Below are 25,327 nucleotides of genomic sequence, written 5' to 3'. Positions count from 1 at the left end.
CGTGTAATTTAGGCAGAGAACTAAGAATCCAGTAGTGAGCAATGGGGATTTATTTCCCTACACTGGGGAGCCATGTTCTCCATTTTCAGCTTAAGAACCTAGATGCCTTGATATGTGTTAGAGATAGGCAGATGGGTGTCAGCAAGTCTCTCAGGCAGGATCTTGGGAGGCAGAGGCAAAAGCATCAGGAGTTGGAGGCAAGCCTTGGCTGCCTAATGAGATCCAGGCCAAGTGGCAAACATTGCACACATGTAGCTTGCACACATGTGAGAGCAGGTTTATAAGTGTGGAAGACACAGACACATCCACACACATTCAGTAAGCATAGTGGCCAATTCCTATAATCCTAGAGGAGGCAGAGCAGGAAGATGGCCAGAAATTTGAGATCATTCTGTGCCACATAGTGAGTTTCTGGCCAAACTACACTACAAGTGAGACCTGAAATAAAAAATTAAAAATAAAGAATAAATTCATAAAAGGGTTTAAATGAATGCCTAAATCTGTATGTTCTGAACATGGAACTTTAGTAAGTTAATAAGGACATATTAGGCTTTCGAGATGGATCAGCTGCAGTGGGTGGTAGAGCAGTTGTCCTCGTCTCATTGCTTTCAGGTAAAGGACGCCTGCACACACCCCAGGGCCACCGAAATCCTGTTATCTGACTTGACGATTGTCTGGGCCTGGATCTCATGAGGAGCCACATATGTCAATTGGGACCCTGGCTGCTATAGGGCCTGGGACCCAGACATGGCCCTTTGTAGCAGTCTGGGTGCAGATGTTCTCATAGCCCCAGGTTGCAATGCAGGCTACCCATATCTATAAGACCCCTGCTGTGGCACGTCCCTCAAACTCCACCAAGTCACAGGCTCTGGCCCAGATCCCGGGCTTCTGTATTGGCCCTAGTGGCAACCTGGGCCACAGACTTCAACATAGACCCCAGCTGCAGCTGGGCCACTGGCCTAGACATGAGCTTCAGGTAGCAGTTCGGCCTGGTCGACATCCATTCTCCAAGTGGTAACCCTGGCAACTCGGAGCAGGATATCTCTGGTAACAGTGTAGCCCTGGACACCAACAAGCCACAGGCCATGGCCCAGACCACAGGCTTCATGTGGACTTTGGTCGCACTATGGGACATTGGCATCAACATAGACTTCGGCTGTGTTAGGACCATGGTTCCACACATGGTTCTCGGCCTATGCCTGGATGTCACGATGGTCCCAGGTAGCAGCAAAGGCCGCCCCATTGGTACAATGGCAGCCTAGATCATGGACCCAAACACAGACCCAGGAGCCACCCCAGGCCACTGGAATTGGCATAGCATTGGACAGAAACAGGAGCCATGGACATCAACACAGACCCTGGCTACTGTAGGGCCAAGGACCCTGATATGGCTCTTGGCAGCAACCTGCCCAGACATCCTGCCACCGGGTAACAGGCAGACCAGCCCCTCAGTGTACTCCTCACCACCGTCACCATGGATCCAGGTGGCAAGCAGGCCTACAACCTCGGCCACTCCTCATCATCTTCATTTCTCACTTTCTGTGTCTTTCCAAGCACTGAACCATTCCATTTTTTATCTCTTCCATTTCTCCAAACATATTTCCTTATATGAAATGTTATAGGAATAAGGCACACATGACTGACACCAAAAAGGTACAAGGTAGGTCCATGGCTGTCTTGCCACCAGGCAGGGCCTTGGGGGTCCTGGGCAGCTAGACTCCATCTGAGCAGTTAAGCATCAAGTGGGGGTGGCTGTCTTCCTGCCAGCCTGAGCCTTGAGGACACTGGTAGCTTCTTCCCAGCAGCCTGGGCCTTGAAAACACTGGGTTGCTGTCATCACACCAGCCTGGGCCTTGGGGTTCCCTACAGGTTGGCACCCATCTGAGAAGTAAACATTAGACTGTGGTTGCTATCCTTCCACTAGCCAGAGTCTTGTAGACCCGGATGGATTCTTCCTGCCTGCCGAGGCCTTGGGGGTCACAGCTAGCTAGTACCACTCTGAGCATTTAAGCATCCTGCTGAGGTGGCTGTCTTCCCACAAGACTGGGACTTGGGAATCCCAGCTGGCTGGCTACCCGTCTGAACACTTAAGTATCAGACATGGGTGACTTTCTTACCACAATCCAGGAAACTGGGGGGCCCTGATGGCTACCCCTGGCTAAGCAGGTAAGCATCATACCAGGGTGGCTGCCTGCCAGCCATCTGGAGCCTTGAGGATTCTGGGTGGCTCTAATCCAGCCAGCAAGGTCCCTGAGGACCCCAGGTGGCCCTTTTCCTACGAGCTGGGCCATGGATGTCCCAGACGGCTTGCCCCATCTAAGTAGTTAAGCATTAGGTAGGGGTGGCTGTCTACCGGGCAGCCGGAGTCTGGATGACCCAGGGTGTCTCTCTTCCTGCCAGCCAAAGCATAGGTGGGCCGTCAGTTAGCTCCCCTTTGAGCAATCAATCATTAGGCAGTTTTGGCTATCTTCCTACAATCCTGGAGCCGTGAGGACCTCGGGTGGCTGTATTCCTGACACCTGGAACCCTGGGTGTCTCTGCAGGCTGGCCTGTCTGAGCAGTTAAGGGTCAGGCTGGGGTGGCTGTCTTCCTGCCTGCCCGCATCTTGGGAGTCCCAGCCAGCTAGCATTCTTCTGAGCAGTTAAGCATCAGGCAGGGCTGGCTCACTTCCCATCAAGTGACGCCTTGAGGACCCTGGGTGGCTGTCTACCCATCAGCAGGGTCATAGGAATCGCAGTCTTCCTGCTGATGGGGCCTTGGGGGTCTGCTGGCTGGCAGAATTTGAGAGGTTAAGCCTCTTATGGGGGTGGCTGTGTTTCAGCCAGCCTGAGCCTTGAAGGTTCCAGCCAGCTAGCACTCATCTTAGCAGTTAAGCATCAGGCAGTGGTGACTGTCTTCTCAAAAACGGGGAGCCTTGAGTTCCTCGGGTGGCTGTCATCTCACCAGCCAGGGCCTTGGAGGTCATGGTCAGCTGGCCCATGTCTGAACAATTAACCATCAGCCAGGGGAGGCTGTATTCTTGCCAACAAGAGCCTTGAGGACCACAGGTGGCCCACTTCCTGCCTGCCAGAGCCTTGGGGGTCCCAAAGGCTAGCCAGTGACTGAGCAGTGAAGCATCATGCATGGATGGCTGAAATTGCACCAGCCGGTTCTTCAGGTTTCCAGCAAGGTAGCCTCTGTCTGAGCATGGCTGTGGTGGAAGAGAGGGGTGTTGCTGTATTCCCCCCACTCAGAGCCTCCAGCAACACGATTGGCTGTCTTCCTGCCTCCCAGAGATATGGGGTTCCAGGCAACTGTCTGAACAGTATAGCATCCGGCATGATATTTGTCTTCCTGCGAACAGGAGCCTTGATGTCCCCAGGAGACTCTCATCCTACCAGCCAGGGCCTTGAAGACCCCAAGTGGCTGACATCCGGCCAGACAGGGCCTTGAGGAGCCCAGGTGGCTTTCTCCCAAGAGCCGGAGAAATGGGGGTCCCGGCACCGGTCTCCACAGTAAGCATCAGGTACAGTAGCTGTCGTCCTGCCTGTCTTCCCACCAACCTGAGGATAGAGGACTGGGTGGCTGTCTTCCCGCCAGGCGAGGACCTGTTGTTCCAGGTCAGCTAGCACCATTCTGGGCACATAGGCATCAGGTCGGCATGGCTGTCTTCAGGCAAGCTGGATCCTCGAGGATCATGGGAGGCTGTCATCCTATAAGGCAGGGCCTCTAGGACCTTAGGTGGCTCTCTTCCCAACAGCAGGGGTCTTGAGGTTCCTGGCCAGCTTGCCTGCATCTGAATAGTTAAGTTTCAGGAAGGGTTGGCTGTCTTCCATCCAGCTGGAGCCTTGAGGAACCCTGGTGGCTGTCGTCCTGACAGCTGGAACCCTGGTGGTCTCAGCGGGCTGGCCTGTCTGAGAGGTTAAGTCTCAGGGTGGGGTGGCTGTCTTCCTGCCTTCCTGGGCCTTTGGAGTCTAGGCCGGCTAGCACCAGTCTCAGAAGTTAAGCATCAGGCAGGGCTGGCTCTCTTCCAGTCTGGTGGAGCCTTGAGGACCCTGGTTGGGCATCTTTCCACCAGCCAGGGCCTTCAGGACCCTGGGTGGGTGATATGGGTGACCCGCCCTGTCTGGACAGTTAAGCATCAGGTATGGTACTTGTCTTCCTGCCAGCAGGAGCCTTGAGGACCCCGGGATTATCTCATCCTACCTGCCAGGGCCTTGAAGACCCCGACTGGCTGACATGCTGCTAGACAGGGCCTTTAGGACCCCGGGTGGCTGTGTTCCAGCCAGATGGGGCCTTGGGTTCCCAGAGGGTGGCCAAATTTGAGAGTTTAAGACACAGGGGCAGGAGGCTGTATTACAGTCAGCCTTTGCTTGGCAAGACGTGGCCAGTAGCACCCCTCTGAGCAGTTAAGCACCAGGCAGTAGTGGCTGTTTTCTCACAAACTGGGTCCTTCAAGATCTTGGGTGGCTGTCATCCTGCCAGCCTGGACCTTGGGGGTCGTGGTCAGCTGGCCCCTGTCTGAACAGTTACCCATCCTGCAAGGGAGGCTGTGTTCTTGACACCAAGAGCCTTGAGAACCACAAGTGGCCTCTTCCTGCCAGTCAGAGCCTTGGGAATCCCAAAGACTAGCCAGTGACTGAGCAGTGAAGCATCATGCATGGATGGCTGGAATTCCACCAGCAGGGGTCATCAGAGTTCAGGAAAGCTAGCCTCTGTCTGAGGGTGGGGAGGAGGGCTGGTGGCTATCTTCCTGCCAGCTGGAACCCTAGGAGTCTAGGGGGGCTGGCCTTCTGAGTAGTTAAGGATCAGGCTGGGGTGGCTGTCTTCCTGCCTGCCTGGGCCTTAGGAGTCTCTGCAGGCTAGCACCTGTATGATCTGTTAAGCATCAGGCATGGCTGGTTCTCTTCCCATCAGGTGCAGCCTTGAGGACCCTGGTTGGGCTTCATCCCACCAGCCAGGGCCTTGAGGACCCCGGGTGGCTGTCTTCCTGACAGCCTGAGGATTGGGGGTACCAGCCCCTGTCTGGACAGTGAAGCATCAGGCAGGGTCGCTGTAGTCCTGCCAGCAGGAGCCTTGGGGACCCTGGGTGACTCTGTTCCCACTAAGCAGGGCCTTGAGGACCCCGGGTGGCACTGTTCCCACCAGCTGGGGACTTTTTGGTCCCAGCTGACTTGCTCCCTTCTGAGTAGTTAAGCACCAGGCAGGGGTGGCTCTCTTCCTTCCAGCTGGGGTCTTCAGGGTTCCTGCCTGCTATCCCCGGTGTGAGCAGTTCAACATCATTCCTGGATCGCTGTCTTCCTGCCAGCTGGTGCCTTGTGACGTGGGGTGGGGTGGAAGGCTCTCATCTAATCAGCCAGGGCCTTCAGAAAGCACAGTGGCTCTCTTCCCACCAGTCAGGACCTTGGTGGCCCCAGCTGGCTTGTCCCCATCTGAGGAGTTAACGATCGGGTGGGGGTGGCTATGTCCTTGCAGCAGGAGCCTTGAGGACACCAAGTGACTCTCATGTGACCAGCCAGGACCTTGAGGACCCTGGGTGGCTGTCATCTCGCCAGCAGTGCCATGGAGATCCTTGTCGGCTGGCCCCAGTCTGAGCATTTAAACATCATGCAGGGCTGGCTGTCTTCTGACCATCCAGAGCCTTGAGGAACCTGGGTGGCTGTCTTAGGGACAGGTCCCGACATGTTTGACCAGGCCAGCTAGCACCCTTCTGAGCTCAGAGGCATCAGGTGGGCATGGCTGTCCTCAGGCAAGCTGGACCCTCGAGGATCATGGGAGGCTGTCATCATACAAGGCAGGGCTTTGAGGACCCTAGGTGGCTCTCTTCCCAACAGCAGGGGCCTTGGGATACCTGGCCAGCTTGCCTGCTTCTGAATAGTTAATATTCTGAAAGGGTTGGCTCTCTTCCAGCCAGCTGGAGCCTTGAGGAACCCTGGTGGCTGTCATCCCACACACTGGGTCCTTGAACACCCTGGGTGGCTGCCCCCCCACCAACCAGGGCCTTGAAGACCCTAAGTTGCTGTCATCCAGCCAGCAGGGCGATGGGGATCCCAGTCAACTGCCCCCAGTCTGAGCATTAAAACATCATTCAGGACTGGGTGTCTTCACACCAGCCAGAGCCTTGAGGACCCTGGATAGCTGTCTTCCCAGCAGGAGGGACCTGTGAGTCCAGGCCGGCTAGCACCCTTCTGACCTCATAGTCATCAGGTGGGTGGTTTTGTCTTCCAGCCAGCTGGAGCCTTGAGGACCCCTGGTAGCTGTCATTCCACCTGCTGGGGCCCTGAAGACCCTGGGTGGCTCTCATCCCATCATTAAAAGCCTTGGGGATGCCAGCCAGCTGACCCTTGTCTGAGCAGTTAATCTTGAGGAGGAGGTGGCTGTCTTCCTACCGACCAGGTCCTAGAGGACCCTTGGTGGCTGTCATCTCACCTTCCAGGGCCTTAAGGACCCCAGGTGGCTCTCTTCCCACCGAATAGGGCCTTAGGTTTCGTGAACCTCTAACACCTGTTTAAGCAGTTAAGCATCAGGCAGGATGGCTCTCTTCCAACTAGCTGGGGCCTTGAGGACCCCAGTTGCCTGCCTTCCCACTGATGGGTCCTTGGGGGCCCCGCAGGCTGGCCCAGTCTGAGAGGTTAAGCCTCAGTTCGGGGTGGCTGTCTTTCAGCCAGCCTGGCCTTGAACGTTCCAGCCAGCTAGCACCCATCTGAGCAGTTAAGCATCAGGCAGTGGTGGCTGTCTTTCACAAACTGGGAGCCTTGAGTACCTCGGGTGGCTGTCATCTCACAAGCCAGGGACTTGGGGGTCGTGGTTAGCTGGCCCATATCTGAGCAGTTAAGCATCAGGCAGTGGTGGCAGTCTTTCACAAATGGGAAGCCTTGAGGACCTCGGGTGGCTGTCATCTCACCTGCCAGGGCCTTAGGGGTCGTGGTCAGCTGGCCCATGTCTGAGCAGTTAACCATCAGGCAGTGGTGGCTGTCTTCTCACAAACGGGGAGCATTGAGGACCTCGGGTGGCTGTCATCTTACCAGCAAGGGCCTTTGGGGTCGTGGCTGGCCCATGTCTGAGCAGTTAACCATCAGGCAGGGGAGGCTGTCTTCTTGCCACCAAGAGCCTTGAGGACCACACGTGGTCCACTTCCTGCCAGCCAGAGCTTCTGGGGTCCCAAAGGCTAGCCAGGGACTTAGTAGATAAGCATTATGCCTGGATGGCTCAAATTCCACCAGCCTGAAACTTAGGGGTTCAAAGAAGCTAGCCTCTGTCTGAGTGGCTGGGTTGGGGGAGTCATGGCTGTATTCCCACCACCCAGGGCCTCAAGGACCCCGGTTGGCTGTCTTCACGCCACCTGGAGATATGGGTTCCCAGTCTCTGTCTGACAGTTAAGCATCAGGCATGGTATTTGTCTTCCCACCAGCAGTAGCCTTGAGCACCCAGGGAGACTCTCATCCTACCAGCCAGGGCCTTGAAGACCCCGAGTGGCTGACGTCCCTCCCCCCAGATATGGCCTTGAGGATCCCGGGTGGCTTTTTTCCCAACAGCCAGAGATATGATGCTTAACTAGGCACAGTTAAGCATCAGGTACAGTAGCTGTCCTCCTGTTAGCCAGTGCCTAGGGGGGCAGTCACCTACCTCTCCTATGAGCAGTCAAGCATCAGGCAGAGGTAGCTCTCTCTCCACAAGCTGGTAGCCATGAGGACCTCCATTGCCTGTCTTCCTAACAGCTGGAACCCTGGGCATCTCAGCTGGCTGGCCTGTCTGAGCAGTTAAGGGTCAGGCTGGGGTGGCTGTCTTCCTGCCTGCTTGGCCTTTCTGAGTCCCAGCTAGCTAGCACCCGGCTGATCTGTTAAGAATCAGGCAGGGCTGGCTGGCTTCCTATCAGGTAGAGCCTTGAGCACCCTTTTTGGGCGATATCCCATCAGCCAGGGCCTTGAAGACCCCAGTTGACTGTCTTCCCATCAGTCAGAGATATGGGGATCCCAGCCCCTTTCTGAACAGTGAAGTATCAGGCAGAGTAGATGTCTTCATGCCTTCCAGAGCCTTGGGGACCCCAGGTGGCTGTCTTCCCACCAAGCAGGAACCTTGGGGACTCTAGGGGGCTCTCTTCCCACCAAGCAGGGCATGAGGACACCGGGGGGCGGGGCTCTGTTCCTACCAGCTGGAGCCTTGGTGGTCCCAGCCGGCTTGGCCCCTTCCGAGCAGTTAAGGATCAGGTTGGGCTGGCTGTGCTCAGCCATCGGGAGCCTTATGGATTCTAGGTGACTCTCATGTCATCAGCTAGGACCTTGAGAATCCTGAGTGGCTGTCATGCTGCCAGCAGGGCCATGGGGATTCCAGTCAGCTGGCCCAAGTCTGAGCATTTAAACATCATGCAGGGCTGTCTGTCTTCCAACAGCCAGAACCTTGAGGACCGTGAATGGTTGTCTTCCCGCCTGGTATGAACCTGTGGGTGCAAGCCGGCTAGCACCTTCTGAGCACTTAGGCATCAGGTGGGTGTGGCTGTCTTCAGGCAAGCTGGACCCTCGAAAATCCCAGGTGGCTGTCATCCCACCAGCCAGGGGATTCAGGACCCTAGGTGGCTTTCAGCCCCACCTGCAGGAATCTTGGTTTAACTGGCCAGCTTGCCCACATCTGAATAGTTAAGGTTAAGGCTGGGTTGGCTGTCTTCCTGAGAGCTGGAGACTTAAGGACCCCTGGTGGCTTTCAACCCACCAGCTGAGGCTTTGAAGACACTGGGTGGCTGTCATTCCACCAGCCAGGGCTTTGAGGACCCTAAGTGTCTGTCATCCCATCAGTGAGGGCCTTGGTGTTCCCAGCCAGCTGGCCGTTGTCTGAGCAGTTAAGCATCAGGTGGAGGTGGCAGTCATCCTACCGGCCAGGTCCTCGAGGACCCTGGGTGGCTGTCATCTCACCACCCAGGTTGGCTCTCTTTCCACCAGCCAGGTCCCTGTGGTTCCTCGTGGGCTAGCACAATTCAGTTAAGCATCAGGTAGTGTTGGCTGTCTTCCCATCAGGTGGAACCTTGAGAACCCTGGGTAGCTGTCATCCGGGCAGCAAAGGCATAGGGATCGTGGTCAGCTGGCCCACATCTGAGCATTTGGACGTTATGCAGGGCTGCCTGTCTTCCCACCAGCAAGAGGCTTGAGGACCCTGGGTGTCTGTCATCCCACCAGCAGGGGCATGGGGATGCTGGTCGCCTGGCCTCCATCTGAGCATTTAATCATCATGCAGGGCTGGTTGTCTTCCCACCAGCCAAAGCCTCGAGGACCTGGGTGGCTGTCTACTCATCAGGAGGGTTGTAGGGATCCTGGTCACCTGGCCCCCATCTCAGCATTTAAACATCATACACAGTTGCCTATCTTCCCACAAGTCAGAGTCTTGAGGACCCTGGGTGGCTGTCTTCCCGACTGGCAGGGACCTGGGGGTCCAGGCCTTCTAGTACTCTTCTCAGCAAGTAAGCATTAGGTTGGCGTGACTGTCTTCATGTAAGCTGGACGCTTGAGGATACCGGGTGGCTGACATCCCACAAGCCAGGGCCTTGAGGACCCTAAGTTGCTCTCATCCCATCAGTGGGGGCTTTGGGGTTCGTAGCCAGCTGGCCCTTGTCTGAGCAGTTAAGCATCATGTGGAGGTGGCTGTCATCCTACTGGCCAGGTCCTTGAGGACCCTGGTTAGCAGGCATCTCACCACCCAGGGCTTTAATGACCCCGGGTGGCTCTTTTCCCACCAGCCAGGGCCTTGCGGTTTTCAAACAGCTAGAATCCTTCTGAGCAGTTAAACATCAGGCAGGAGTGACTATCTTCCCACTAGCCGGAGCCTTGAGGACCCTGAGTGTCTCTCTTTATGCCTGATGGGGCCTGGGAGGCCCCGGAGGGTGGCCAAGTCTGAGAGGTTAAGCCTCAGGTTGGGGGTGGCAGTCTTTCAGCAAGACTGGGCCTTGCAAGTTCCTGCTGCCTAGCAACTGTCTGAGCATTTATTCATCAAGCAGGTGTGGCTGTCTTTCCACTAGCAATAGTCATGAGGACCCCTTTTGGGCGTCTCCGACCCTTTCTGAAGAGTTCAGCATAGGGCAGGGTAGCTGTTTTCCCACCAGGCAGAGACTTTCAGGCCCCGGGCTACTGTCATTCTCCAGCCAGGGCCTTGAAGACCCTGGGTGGCTGACGCACCCCAGACAGGGCCTTGAGGAACCAGGGTAGGCTGTCTTCCCACCACCTGGAGACATGGGGGTTCCGGCACCTGTCTGAGCAGTTAAGCATGAGGCAGGGTAGCTGTTTCCCTGCCAGGCAGAGCCTTGAGGAACCCTGGATATTCTCATCCTCCAGCCAGGGCCTTGAAGACCCCAGGTAGCTGACATCCCCCCAGACAGGGCCTTGAGGAACCCGAGTAGGCTGTCTTCCCGCCACCCAGAGACATGGGGCTTCAGGCAACTGTCTGAGCATTTAAGCATGAGGCAGGGTAGCCGTTTTCCTGCCAGCCCTAGTGTTGAGGATCCCGGGTGTCATTCATCCCACCAGCTGGGGCCTTGTGGGTCACAGTCAGCTCGCCCATGTCTGAGCAATTAACCATCAGGCAGGGGAGGCTGTCTTCTTACCACCAAGAGCCTTGAGAACCACGGGTGGCCTCTTCCTGCCTCCCAGAGCCTCTGGTGTTCCAAAGACTAGCCAGCAACTCAGCAGTTACTCATGACACATGGATGGCTGGAATCCCACCAGCCGGGTTCTTCGGGGTTCAGGCCAGCTAGCATCTGTCTGAGCAGTGGCTGGGGGTTAAGCACCACGTGGCGGGGTGCCTGTCTTCCCACCAGCCAGAGCCCTGAGGACCCCGAGTGTCAGTCATTCCACCAGCTGTGCCACTGACGAACCTGGGTGTCTGTCATCCCAACAGCCCGGGCCATGAGAACCTTAAGTGGCTGTCATCCCATCAGGAGGATCTTGGGGTTCCCACACAACTCGCCCTTTTTGAGCAGTTAAGCATCAGGTGGAGGCGGCTGTCATCCTACTGCCCAGGTCCTTAAGGAAACTGGGTGGCTCTTTTCCCACCAGCCAGGGCCTTGGGGTTCCCAAATGGCCAGCACCCGTCTGAGCAGTAAAGCAACAGGCAGGGCTCGCTGTCTTCCGACTAGCCAGAACCTTGAGGAACCGGGTTGGCTGTCTTCCCACCACACGCACATATGTGGTTCCCTGCTCCTGTCTGAACATTAAGCATCAGGCAGGGTGGCTGTTTCCCTGCTGTCTCTGACTCTGGTGTCTGATTTTGGGACCCTTTCCTCCTACTGGGTTGCTCTGTCCAGCCTTAATAGGAGAGGAGGTGCCTAGGTGACATGCAACTTGATATGCCGTTGTTGGCTAATATCCTTGGGAGGCCTGCCCATTTCTTAAGAGAAATGGAGGAGGAGTAGATGGGGGAGGAATGAGGAAGAGACAAGACAAACAGAAGGAAAAGAGCCCAAGAGGAGGCACAAGACTCAGAGACCAACTCCTTCACACACTCAAGAGTCCCATAAAAATACTGAAAACCAGAGGTTATAATGTAGACAGAGGACTTGGTGCAGAGCAGTGTAGGCCCCATGCATGCTGCTTCAGTCTATGTAGTTCATATGAGCAACTACAGTCCTGGTACTTGAAGTTTCATTTGGTGGCATGTCATAGTCTACTGGGACACTGTCTCCCTCATTATTTGGACTCTTCAATAGGATCACCTTCATATATTTTCAGAAGTTTCCCCTGAACTAGGTTTCCATACCATCCCTCAAATGTCCTCAATTCTACTTAACTGCAAACTTGAACAGCCATTGTGCAAATCAGTGTGGTGGTCCCTCAGGAAGATGGGAATAGATCAATCTCAAAATCCAGCTATACCACTACCACGCTTGGGCATATACCCAAAGGATGTTTCATTCTACCACAGAGACACTTGCTCAACATATTCACTGCTTGCTCTATTCATAATAGCCAGAAATTGGAAACAACCTAGACATTCCTCAACAGAGGAATGGATAAAGAAAATATGGTGCATTTGTACAATGGAACATTTATCTGCCATAAAAAATGACATCATGAAATCTGTAGACAAAAGGTGGAACTATGAATGAATCATCCTGAGGGAGGTAACCTAGACTCAGAAATACAAATATGGTATGTATTTGCTTATATGTAGATACTTCCCATTAAATAAATGATAACCAAGTTACAATCCACACAACCACAGAGGTTAGGTACAGATTAAGGGACAGCGGGTACATATATATCTCATTAGGAAAGGGAAATGGAATAGATATTTATGAATGGATGGTGGGGGACTGGATCGGGATGATCAAATGAGGAGGAGGAGGAAATCGAGATGAGGGAGGAATAAAGTGAGAGACAGCTAAAATTAAGGGCCAGTTGAGGGGAAGTATGGAAACCTAATACAGTAGAAGTTTCCTAAAATATGTACATATATGAAGGAAATCTAAATGAAATCTCAAAATAATGGGGGAAACAGAGTCTCTACTGTCCATCTCTTGTCACCAAATGAAGCTCCCACTACTGGGATTTGGTTACATCTACTTGAGTTGTTTGTCAAAAGAGTCCCAGGGGAATCTCCAAACAATCTGGGCTGTTGCCAAGGCTATTGTTTGCTCTCCACAAACTGACAGCAAGGCCCCTGAAGTGCAATCCTAATTAGTCTTAATAATAAAAGCCTGGAGTCAGATATCAGAGTAAAAGCTGAAAGATCAGAGAAGCAAAGGAGTAGCCATAGTCACCTCTTACCTCTCCAACTTCTCAGAACAAAAAGGTCTGAGCTCCTGTCTCTGCCCAGCTTTATCACTTCCTCTCTCCTTCTATCCATATCATTTCCTGTTTCCTGTGTGTACAGACCTCCAGACTATTGGTGGAAGTATTAAGGCAACTCCACATAGTTTACAGGGAGGTTTATTCTGTGGGGTAACTTACAAGTAAAGGGATAGGTTACAGGATCTGGGAAAGGTGTAGCGCAGTCTGGCGGTGTTCTCTGGAGAACTCAGCTTGGTCGAAATCCAGCTTCCAAGATCCAGGAACCAAGAGAGCAGGCACATCTGGATCTCGTGTCTTAAGGGCTCCTCTCTCTGTTCTGCCTCATAGGTGTGACAGTTACCAGAAGCCTCAATGGGAGTAGTACTTCCAGGTCAAAGCTGGAACAGCTACCCACTACACGAGACCTCTATGGTTTACTAGTGGCTAGCTCTGATCTTCAGGCAAGATTTATTTGTCAGAACACAAACAAAATATCACAACATTTATTAGGGTGCACAGTATTTTGGGGGACACAATATATCACCACATCCTCCTTTTTGTCTAAAATAAAAAACTTTAAATAATTATAACTAATATAAGAAAAACTATATACAATAAGTACAATAACTAAATACAATACATACAAGCAATAAGTACATCAACAATGTCTAGTCCATTTGCATTTGACAAATGCAGAGAAAATATTCAATTATCTATCCTATTTTTGTGAATCCAAAGGATTGTATCTAATTTATCTTCTTTCCTAATTTACATAACCAAAACTATCTTTTGATGTCTTTCAAACTTATACACTTCATACCTCTTCAGTGAGTTTCTTTTCTGAATTTCGTAACAATGAAAAGTATAACTACCTAATTTTCAACTTCCTCAGAGACCGAGAAGGAAACTATATTAACTGAGTAAAAGGAAGTGCAAACAAGTGACTTCCAAAAATGTTGTGAAATGACAGAAACATCTGGCTGCTGGACACTCACCTGAGGTTTCTCTGAAACGTTGGGGCATCATCTTCAGCCTACAGGCTTAGCATATCTGACAGACTCATTTGTGAAGCAGGATTTTTCTAAAGAGCCTTCCTACCTTGTCTTGGCAAGGATCAGCAGTACTTTATTTTGTGTCCTACTTGTCCATTTTGGACAGCATACTGTCAGGAGTCGATGCAAGGGCACTTTCTTCCCCAGTGGCTAAATTTGCCACATTGAAAGTAAACTTCATGTGGCGTTTCTTCAATGCCCATCATTTTCTCTGAAGTAGACTGGTGCTGCCAGGAGCAGACATGTCTCATTGTCATAAAAAAGGAAAAAAAAATATCTGTTATTAAAACATCTAAGATGCCATATTCTGCAGATCTCTGAAGTGTTTGAAGATGAGCTGCATATCTAAAATATATCTCTGCTTGACCTTGAAAACATACCTAATAATACTACAAGTTTAATTGTAATGATTAACTATCAAGTTATATTACTTATATCCTAAATATTTGGTAATAATAACTTTCAAGAACTAGCAATTTGCATTACATTGTTAAATGAACTGTATAGGTACAATACCTTGAACAAGATTAGAAATGTATGTACAATATATATTCTAACAAAATTTGTATCAATATACAAAATTTGTATACAATATACAAAAATCCAATCCACTGTAAAATATTAAAAACTAGTCTAGTAGTTGCCTTTTAAAAGTAGATTCAATAATCTACCTTTTTATCTCATCAAATCTAGATAAACCAATCTCAAATCTATTGCAATATGCATAATTTGTATACAATGTACAAAAATTCAATCCAATGTTAAATACTTAAACTAGTAGTTGCCCTCTGAAAGTAGATTCAATAATCTATCTTTTTATCTTATCATATCCATATCCCTCTTTTTTCTTTTCAGAGTAGATTCAATAATCTACCCTTTATTCTATCATTTCCATATCTTTTTTATTCAGACTAGATTCAATAATCTATCTATTGTTTATCTCCTCTTTTTTTCAAGCAAGAACCCTAAATCTAATCTCCTTTGTTTAGCCTTTTTCCTGACTATCAACAATAACAACTTGTAACCAATCATCCTAAACAATGACAATTATCCAAAATCCATGGAATGACCAAAAACCATCCACCCCACCTCTTGGGAATGTGGGCGTCATGCTCTGAAAATTACTTGTTTGTTGTCCAGTCTCTGCATAATGCAAAAGTGCAGGGCTTATCTCAAGATCAAGTAGTCTGTGAGGCTGGATCATCTCAGCAGGCTATCTCAAAATTGTCCTGAGCATTTTGTAGTCCAAAGACGATCTCTGGGTGATGTTTGTCAGCTTAGTGGTATTATTATTGTCCATGTGGAATTGTTGTTGTGGGACCCCATGATCTTTTTGGAGACATTAAAATTGCCTTAAGGAATGGTCATGATTCCCTACATAAAACTGATGCAGATAGAGACTCAAACAAGAAAACATGTACAGGCAGCTAGATGAATTTTTTCTAGAATTTGTTAGTACTCTATATGACCATTAATATCATAACAAAAGTTTTAATTGAATATTGGCTATTGGCTTGGTGTATTTTGCCTTTATTATGTTTAAATATGCCCTTGTATCCCAGATCTCTCCAAGACTTTTTATCATGAAAGTGTGTTGGATTTTGTCAAAGGCTTTTTCAGTGTCGAATGAGATGATCATGTGGGAATTTTTCTTTCAGTTTGTTTATATGGTGGATTATATTGACTTATTTTCGTATGTTGAAACATCCCTGTTTCTATGAGATGAGGAAAGGTTAAAAGGGCTGACAGGAGATACTAGGGGGAACCTGAGTCCTGTTTTTATTTTTGATTTTGTTTGTTATTTCTGGAGATTGAAATCAGGGCCATTGCTTAACAGGTACGATCTCTAAAATTAAAATCGAACTGGAGCCCAACTAGAATATTCACCTCTACTGACTATACTTCATGGTACTAGAAGGTACTTTAAAGCCTACCAAAGGAGAAAGGTAATCATCCACATCACCCAGCTAGCAAAACTGACTTACAACAGCAACCAGTCTGTAAGATATACTGGTGTGATAGTGGCATAAATGTTATGGGAGTGATCAACCAATTTTGATTGATTTAAGACCTACTCCATGAAGTGGAACCCAAACCTGGCACTGTTAAAGAGTCCAGGACTCTGAGACTACTTAGATCATGGGTCTACAGGAAAAGCTACTACTATTGATCTTGTAAAGGACCATAGCTATAGGTATAAATTGACTCTTAATGAGATACTGCTAAACCCATAGATCAGTACCTACTCAACACACATTGGAGATGCTTTTTCTTGCAGCATATGAGAATTAACATGGAGAACCATGAATGGACAATGTGCAGAGAGTGAGAGACTTTGGAGCACTTAGTGCAAAATGTGATGTCTTTATCAAAAGCTTCTTCTCAAGGCTCAGGGATGTATGTAGAAGAGGAGGAGAAAAGATTGTAAGGGCCAGAAGCAGAGGTGACTCAAAGGAAAAAGTGTCTTTTGGAAAAACAGGACACATGTGAATTCACCGAGACTGTGGCAACAGGAACAGGACCTGTACAGGTTCAAGCCAGCCTGGGTCCCAGCACTGAGGAAGGGAAATGGACACAGGGTCTCACCATTAACCATGTAGGTATTTGCAATTGACACCTGCTGGCAAAGGGACAACCAGTTCTCTACAATGGATTGTCACTGGGTGTATCAACCACACTCCAGGACAGACCCAGTACTATGGAATAGTTGGACAGGACAAATGGATCTGGGAGGAGTTGGAGTAGTGTAAAAACATGATAAAAATATATTGTAGTGGAGAAATTTTAAATCAGCATAAAGAGGAAAAACAAACAAACAAATCCTAAAACCTACTGCAGCAATATACAATGACAAACAAAACTAAACAAGTCATGTGAAGACAACAAACAAACAAACAGAAGACAGTGAGGTCCTGAGGACTAGAGGGAGCCCACTACTGCCACTTTCTAGACCAGGACACTTTCCAGCTGCATTCTGAATACGTATCCTTACATGCACAGATGAGCTTGGTTTGCAGCAGAGGGAGACTAGTACAGAAATGCAGAACCGGGGAAATTGTTGAGAATGACTGACTGGGGGGGGGGCTCATCTCTAATGAATATATCTACAGTACAACCCCTATACCAAAGGCTTAGGGAATATTTTGAACGATGGGGCAGAAAGATTGTAAGAGCCAGAGGACCAGGATGTCTGAGATGAAAAGGTGTCTTCTATGTCGATGGGGAAACTATGGTCACCTAAACAAGGCCTACACAATGACAGTATCAGTTTGCATACCAATGTGGATGGTGAAAATCTCACCAGGCACTACAACTTAAAGAAAAGAAATCACATGCGTGCCTACGCATGCCAACACATGCATGTGTGTGTACCACAAACAAATACAAAGAGATAGTGCATCAGTCAATAATGTTTCTTTCTTGTTAGGATGCATTTAAAATTGTCTTCCTCTGTGTGATTTTCACTCAGCAGAGACCACTAAAAAGGGAGGTGCAATTTGCAATGGCAGTGTAAGTGTGTGGAACCAGATTAGGGGTGTGCATTACCCCAGTGAAATGTGTGGTGTGTGTGTGTGTGTGTGTGTGTGTGTGTGTGTGTGTGTGTGTGTGTTTCTGATGTATTAAATACATATATAACTTCTAATAGTTTTACTTTTGATTGTATATAACTTCATGAAGTTTTAGGATTGTTTTATTTGTTTCTTTGTCTTGATAGAGACTGAATTCACAGTCCTCTGCATGCCAGGTAAACTCTCCAAAATTGATGTATATCTCTAGCTAGAACGTTTTTCTTTCTTTCTTTCTTTTTTTTTTTTTTACAATCCTAATCTTCTGACTAAAATTCTAGTATACACCATATACTGTCCTTGTTTATCCTCCAACAGTTCCTGAAGGGAAAGGGGCCAGTGTTTTTAATTGGCCAGTAAACATTTGCATATTGGATATATGTAGCAGGTGTTGTTGTTTCCACATAGAGGCCAGGCCCCCTGAATGTTTTTCTTCCTTGTGTTTCTCTCTCTTTCTTTCTTGTTTCCTTTTTCTGGAGAAGGGTATCACTTTTTAACAGTCCTGGCTGTCCTGGAACTCTCTCTGTAGACCAGGCTGGCCTCAAACTCAGAGATGTAATGCGATAAATCCACGGGAGTCTGACTAAGAAGTATTAGAGAAATTTTTTAGGGTAAATTGAGGAAATACACTCACAAATAGAGAACAGAGTAGACAGCTGAAGTCATCCTCTGATCTGAATGGGAATGAATCCACCTGGCAGTTTGATCAGACCAGGTAGCAGGCAGCAGGGAGAAGGGGCTCATGACCCTTCTCCCTTTCCTTTTAAAAGGTCACCTACAACAAGAAGCACCACCTCCTTCAGGCCCTATGGCCCAAGTTCATGGGCAGAGTAAATACCATTACAGAGATCCACCTGTCTCTGCCTCCCAAGTGGTGGGGTTAAAGGCATGTGCCACTGCTGCCCAACTCAGGCCTCCTGAGGGTTTTTTTAATTTAATTTAAAAATTTTTATTAAGAAAATTTTTTTATTCATTTTACATACCGAAGATTCCCCCTCTTCCCTCCTCCCACCGTCCCAGCCTCCCCCTCCCAACCCACCCCCCATTTCCTCCTACAAGCAGGCAAGGCCTCCCACTGTGAAGTACATTTAGTAGAGGCAGGCCAAGCCCCTCCCCCGGCCCCAACACTGTGTGGTGTCCTGTGGTGGTATTTTATTGTACTGAAATGTGATTTTAATTGTATGTTAATAAATAAAGTTGCCCAGGGGTCAGAGCTATTAGAGCCATAGCAAGTGCCTTGCGGCAGTGGCGCACGCATTTAATCTCAATACCATAGAGGACCTGGAGGGCTGTACATGCAGACAGTGACGAGGCAGTCACGTGTTTGGGTTTACAACTAATGAGAAGGCAGAACAGCTAGACTATATAAAGACATACACACAGGAAGTAGGTCCCTCTTTTTGGGGAGCTCTCTTGGCTGAAGAGGATCGCTCAGTCAGGAAGGGTGAGGCTCTTAGCTCTGACCTCTTGGTTTTCTTCTCTGAATCGGCTCTGTGTTTCTTATTTAATAAGATGGTTGGTTACATCTACATTTGGCGCCCAACGTGACAAGAATCCATTAAAAACCACTTAACTTGGCTTGGCAGCAGGTCCGGTTTCCCGCCAGGGTGGCCGGCTCCCTAGCCTGGGCTCAGGTCGGCTTGGCCTCAGGCCGGACTAACCTTGAGCTACTTGCTTAAAGTCGGTGCTACAGACAGCTCAGGCCTGCCCTGTCGAACAGGGCCCCTGCCTGAAAAGCCAATGCACATGGTTGTGAAAGACCCCCAGCCTCCCCGCCTAACATAGCTTAGCTCAGCTGCTTATGAATAAAGCCTGAGAGGTACTGAGGAGTTCAGTTAACGGACATGGGATAAACAGAACATTTGTACTTAGCCACCAGGCCCCAGAGCAAGGAACTAAAAGGTCAGAAAAACACCCTGTACCCTAGACAGAAGCTAGGCGTGGGCGAGCTTGGGGAGAAACCACGAGCTGACCTGGGTTCGAACCTGGCCTCATATGAATCATCCAATCAGAACTGGCCTCATTTGCATCATCCAATCAAGACTCTGTAACCAGGCTTCTTGTTTCTGTACCCGTGCCCGACCCTATAAAAACCCTCTGCTCCAGCCCGTGGGCGCGCCAGTCCCTTGAGCTTCTCGAGAGTCTGTGTCGCCCCGGGTACCCGTGTTCCTGAATAAAGCCTCTTGCTGTTTGCATCTGATTCGTGGTCTCGGTGTCTTCCTTGGAGGCGAGGGTCTCTCCTGAGGGAAGACTGCCTTCGGGGGTCTTTCAGTTGGTGCATTGGCCGGGAATTGAGACCCCCTGCCTCAGGACCACCGACCCACTGTCAGGAGGTAAGTTGGCCGGCCACTGTTTGTCTTGTCTCAGTCCGTCTATTTGTTTTCTGTTTTCGTTGGGCGCCCTAAGTCAGGTCTGAGTCGGTGGGGGCTGAAGGAGCTGACGAGCTCGGACTTTGCCCACCGCGACCCTGGAAGACGTTCCACGGGTCACTGAAGTCCCCTCTGGGGCACGGTTTTTCGGGGCCACTCCCGTATCAGAGGGATACGTGGTGCTGGTAGGGGACGGAGATCGAGGTTCCTCCGCTTCCCCGTCTGAATTTCTGGTAGGGGACGGAGATCGAGGTTCCTCCGCTTCCCCGTCTGAATTTCTGCTTTCGGTTTTACGCCGAAGCCGCGCAGCGCAAATTTCTGTCGTCTGTGTTGTCTTTTTGTTTATCGTTACTTGTCTAACACTCCTTTATCTAGAGACCACCATGGGACAGACCGTCACCACCCCATTAAGCCTAACCACGGACCACTGGTCCGATGTTAAGGCCCGAGGAAACAGTGAAGGTGTCATTGTTAAAAAGAAAAAATGGATCACCCTCTGCGAGGCCGAATGGGTCATGATGAATGTTGGCTGGCCGCGAGAGGGATCCTTTAACCTCTCTCTTATTTCACAGGTGGAGGGCAAGGTTTTTGCCCCTAGTCCTAATGGACACCCCGGCCAGGCCCCATACATTGCCATCTGGAGATCTCTGGTCGAAAATCCATTTTCATGGGTCAAGCCTTTCCTTCCACAGCCCCCTCCAGTCTCTGGGCCCTCCGCACCCCTCAACCCGGACTCTTCCCTCTACCCTGTGCTCCCTCACAAGGAGACCCCCAAGCCCCCTGTCCTTCCCCCGGACCCTAACTCCCCTCTCATAGATCTCCTGGTAGAGGAGCCCCCTCCTTATCAGGCTGGACCCACTCGGCGACCCGGCGGAGCGACAGCGGCTCCCGCCGCCGCAGGGATGGCTCCCGCAGCCGCGGTGGAGGCGGCGGCCGCATTAGCGGCCGCCATCCGGCCGTTGGCAGATGCTAAGGTTTCTCCAACCAGCAGGACCTCAGATGAAGACAAGGAAGATGAGGTGTCATCCCCCATTGCCGGCCGCCTCCGCGGCCACCGGGAGGGACCCCCTACTGAGTCCCAAGCTTTCCCACTCAGAGAAGGGCTGAACCAACAACTACAATACTGGCCCTTCTCTGCTTCAGACCTTTATAACTGGAAACAACATAACCCCCCTTTTTCCAGGGACCCCGTTGCTTTAACTAACCTAATTGAATCCATCCTAGTGACTCACAGGCCAACTTGGGACGATTGTCAGCAGCTCCTGCAGACCCTCTTGACAGTGGAGGAAAAGCAGAGAGTTTTCCTGGAGGCCCGGAAACAGGTTCCGGGCGATGACGGGAGGCCCACCCAACTCCCGAACATCATCGATGCGGCTTTTCCCTTGACTCGCCCTAACTGGGATTTCAATACGCCTGAAGGTAGGGAGCATCTACGCCTCTATCGCCAGTTGCTCTTAGCGGGTCTCCGAGCGGCCGCTAGAAGGCCTACTAATTTGGCTCAGGTTAGAAATGTAATACAGGGAAAGGAAGAGACACCCACTGCATTTCTAGAAAGATTGAAGGAAGCTTATAGGATGTATACTCCGTATGATCCGGAAGACCCAGGTCAGGCTCCAGGTATTATCCTATCATTTATCTATCAGTCTAGCTCAGATATCAGAACTAAATTGCAGCGGTTGGAGGGTCTACAGGCGTTAGGGTTGCCAGACCTAGTGAAGGAAGCAGAGAAAGTATTTAATAAGAGAGAAACTCCTGAAGAGCGAGAGGAAAAGAGATAGCAGAAACAAGAGGAAAGGGATAGGAAACAGCATAGAGAGATAAAGAAAGTTTTGGCCGCCGTTGTATCCCAGGGACAGCGGAGAGAGGGAGATAGGCCGGGAGGACGAAGGAGGCCACCCCTAGATAAAGATCAATGTGCTTACTGCAAGGAGAAGGGACACTGGGCCCGGGAATGTCCCAAGAAGCCACAAGGACCCCGCCGGCCCAAGCCCAAGACTGCGGACCTCCTTAGTCTGGAGGACTAGGGGGGTCGAGGCCAGGAGCCCCCCCCTGAGCCTAGGATAACCCTCAAGATCGGGGGGCAGCCCGTGACCTTCCTGGTTGATACTGGTGCTGAACATTCAGTCCTAACCCATGCCGGAGTGCCCCTTAGCCGGCATTCTGCACTGGTACAAGGGGCAACTGGAAACAGGAGATATTACTGGACTACCGAGAGAAAGGTTCAACTGGCTTCAGGGCAAGTAACCCATTCCTTTCTGCACATACCTGAATGCCCCCATCCGCTGTTAGGACGGGATCTATTAACCAAGCTAAAAGCACAAATCTATTTTGATGAAGAGGGACCAAGGGTCACGGGTCCTAGAGGGGGCCCTCTACAAATCCTGGCCCTCAATCTAGAAGAAGAATACCGTTTGTTTGAGTCAGAACCCTCGAAAAAGGCCCCTGAGGAATTACAGAACTGGTTAGAAGAGTTTCCTCAAGCCTGGGCAGAGACGGGGGGTCTGGGGTTGGCACACGATCAGCCACCGCTGATGATCTCATTAAAGGCCTCCGCGACTCCCGTCTCAATTAGACAATACCCAATGTCACGGGAAGCCCATGAGGGAATTAAACCCCATATCCGGAGGCTCCTGGACCAAGGGGTACTAAAGCCCTGTCAGTCCCCATGGAATACCCCTCTCTTACCCGTAAAGAAACCGGGGACAGGGGACTACAGGCCAGTCCAGGATTTGAGAGAGGTCAATAAGCGGGTGGAGGACATACACCCCACGGTGCCCAACCCTTACAACCTCCTGAGTACCCTCCCACCGACGCACGTCTGGTACACGGTATTAGACCTAAAAGATGCCTTCTTCTGCTTGAGACTGCACCCTAAAAGCCAACTACTGTTTGCCTTTGAATGGAGAGACCCAGAGGGACTCTCGGGACAGCTGACCTGGACACGGCTCCCTCAAGGCTTCAAAAATAGCCCAACCCTCTTTGATGAGGCCCTGCATGCAGATCTGGCTGGGTTCCGGGTCGAGCATCCAACCCTGACCGTGCTCCAGTACGTAGACGACTTACTCCTGGCCGCCAGGAGTCGGGCCGAGTGCCTAGAGGGCACTCGGGCTTTACTGGCCAGGCTTGGACAGAAGGGCTACAGGGCCTCGGCCAGAAAGGCACAAATTTGCCGAGACAAGGTCACGTACCTGGGCTATACCCTGACTGGGGGACAGAGATGGCTGACGGAGGCCAGGAAAGAGACAATACTCTCTATTCCCCCTCCTCGCAGCCCCCGCCAGGTTCGGGAATTCCTGGGTACGGCTGGATACTGTCGCTTATGGATCCCCGGGTTCGCTGAATTGGCCGCCCCCCTATATCCCCTCACAAAACCAGGGGTAATGTTCCAATGGGGAGAGAAGCAGCAGGAAGCATTCCAACAGATCAAGAAGGCCTTACTTGAGGCCCCGGCTCTGGGTCTGCCAGATCTTACCAAACCCTTTGAACTGTTTGTAGATGAGAACTCGGGCTTTGCTAAAGGGGTGCTGGTGCAAAGACTGGGACCCTGGAGGAGACCTGTGGCATACTTGTCCAAGAAATTGGACCCTGTGGCCATAGGATGGCCTCCCTGCCTCCGCATGGTGGCAGCCATTGCAGTTCTACTCAAGGATGCCGGGAAACTGACCCTGGGTCAGCCCCTGACTGTACTGGCCTCCCATGCCGTGGAGGCCTTGGTCCGACAACCACCAGACAGATGGCTCTCCAACGCCCAAATGACTTACTACCAGGCCTTACTCTTGGACTCAGACCGGGTCACGTTCGGACCCGTTGTCTCCCTTAACCCTGCCACCTTGCTGCCGCTGCCTAGCCCATCCATAGAGCATGATTGCCTCCAGATTTTAGCCGAGGCGCATGGCACTCGCCCCGACCTAACAGATCAGCCGCTCAAGAACCCAGATGTCGTCTGGTACACAGATGGGAGCAGCTACCTGGACGGAGGAGAACACAGGGCCGCGGCAGCTGTTACCACCGAGTCCGAAGTGGTATGGGCCTCGGCCCTCCCGCCTGGGACTTCGGCTCAGCGGGCGGAACTGATCGCCCTCACCCAGGCCCTTCGGATGGCAGAAGGTAAGAAACTCATCGTGTATACAGATAGCAGATACGCCTTTGCCACTGCACATGTCCATGGTGAAATCTACCGACGGAGGGGCCTGCTCACATCCGCAGGTAAAGAGATCAAGAACAAAAAGGAAATCCTGGACCTCCTGCGGGCCCTGTTTCTCCCGCTCCAGCTCAGCATTGTCCACTGCCCGGGGCACCAAAAAGACAACTCCAAGATAGCCAAGGGGAACCGGCTGGCGGATTTGACTGCCCGGACAGTGGCATCCCAGCCGATAGGGAATAGCCAGTTAATGGCTATACAGGACACTCCAGAGCCTCCTCCACCCGGGAGAGAGCCCATGCCCTACAGCCCCGAAGACCATGAGCTAGCAAAGAAAATGGGGGCGGGCTGGGACCCACAGAGACAAGCCTACCTACTGGGGAACCGGATAGTGATGCCCACCTCTCACACCCACCATATGTTACAATTCCTCCATGCCCTAACTCATCTAAGTGAGACAAAAATAAAGGCCCTGATAGACAGAGAAAACACCGGGACAATTCTGCTAAACCAGAATCGGGTGCTCCGACGGGTGGCCTCTACCTGCCCCGCATGTGCCCAGGTCAATGCAGGTAAAGCACATCTAGCCAAAGGAGCCCGTTTGAGGGGCCACCGTCCCGGTGTGCATTGGGAGATAGACTTTACAGAAGTAAAACCCGGACTCTATGGATACCGGTACCTCCTGGTCTTTGTGGACACCTTTTCAGGATGGATTGAGGCATTTCCAACCAAGAATGAGACGGCTAATATAGTCACAAAGAAACTGTTGGAGGAAATCTTCCCAAGGTATGGGATGCCTCAGATATTGGGGTCAGACAATGGGCCTGCCTTCGTCTCCCAGGTAAGTCAGAAGGTGGCCAAACTGTTGGGGATGGACTGGAGACTCCATTGCGCATACCGCCCCCAGAGTTCAGGACAGGTAGAGCGATCTAATAGGACAATCAAGGAGACTTTAACCAAATTAACGCTTGCAACTGGCACTAGAGATTGGGTGCTCCTACTCCCCTTGGCTCTTTACCGAGCCCGGAATACTCCTGGGCCGCACGGCCTAACCCCTTTTGAAATTCTATATGGGGCCCCACCTCCAGTCGTGAAATTTCTCCATCCTGATATCTCATCTTTTGCCACCAGCCCCACTCTGGAGGCACATCTACAGGCCCTCCAGCTGGTGCAGAAGGAGATTTGGAAACCCTTGGCTAAAGCCTACCGAGAGCAGCTGGACAAGCCGGTGGTCCCCCACCCTTTCCAGATTGGGGACTCCGTTTGGGTTCGGCGCCACCAGACTACGAATCTAGAGCCACGGTGGAAGGGGCCCTACACTGTCTTGCTGACCACCCCCACTGCACTCAAGGTCGACGGGATTGCTGCATGGATCCACGCCTCTCATGTGAAGGCTGCCGGGGAGAACGACCCAGCAGGATCCAGAGAATCAACATGGACAGTGTACCGCTCACAGAACCCCCTAAAAATA

At 51.0% G+C, this 25,327-nt stretch overlaps 1 protein-coding gene across 1 annotated transcript; it reads left to right on the top strand.

Annotated features, from left to right (window-relative positions):
- Window positions 1-1,085: 1,085 nt before the first annotated feature.
- On the top strand, window positions 1,086-25,327 carry LOC131899699 (uncharacterized; the record flags this gene model as incomplete). Its single annotated transcript, XM_059251180.1, is given in 4 exon segments — window positions 1,086-1,221; window positions 20,532-20,673; window positions 20,812-24,171; window positions 24,262-25,327. Coding segments are annotated over 4 exon segments (4,704 nt in total), but the record flags the coding sequence as incomplete, so codon positions are not given.

Source organism: Peromyscus eremicus, chromosome X (genome assembly GCF_949786415.1).
Source record: "Peromyscus eremicus chromosome X, PerEre_H2_v1, whole genome shotgun sequence".
Taxonomy (NCBI): domain Eukaryota; kingdom Metazoa; phylum Chordata; class Mammalia; order Rodentia; family Cricetidae; genus Peromyscus; species Peromyscus eremicus.
The sequence above is the reverse complement of the archived record's forward strand: the minus strand, read 5'-3'. Positions and strand labels throughout refer to the sequence as shown.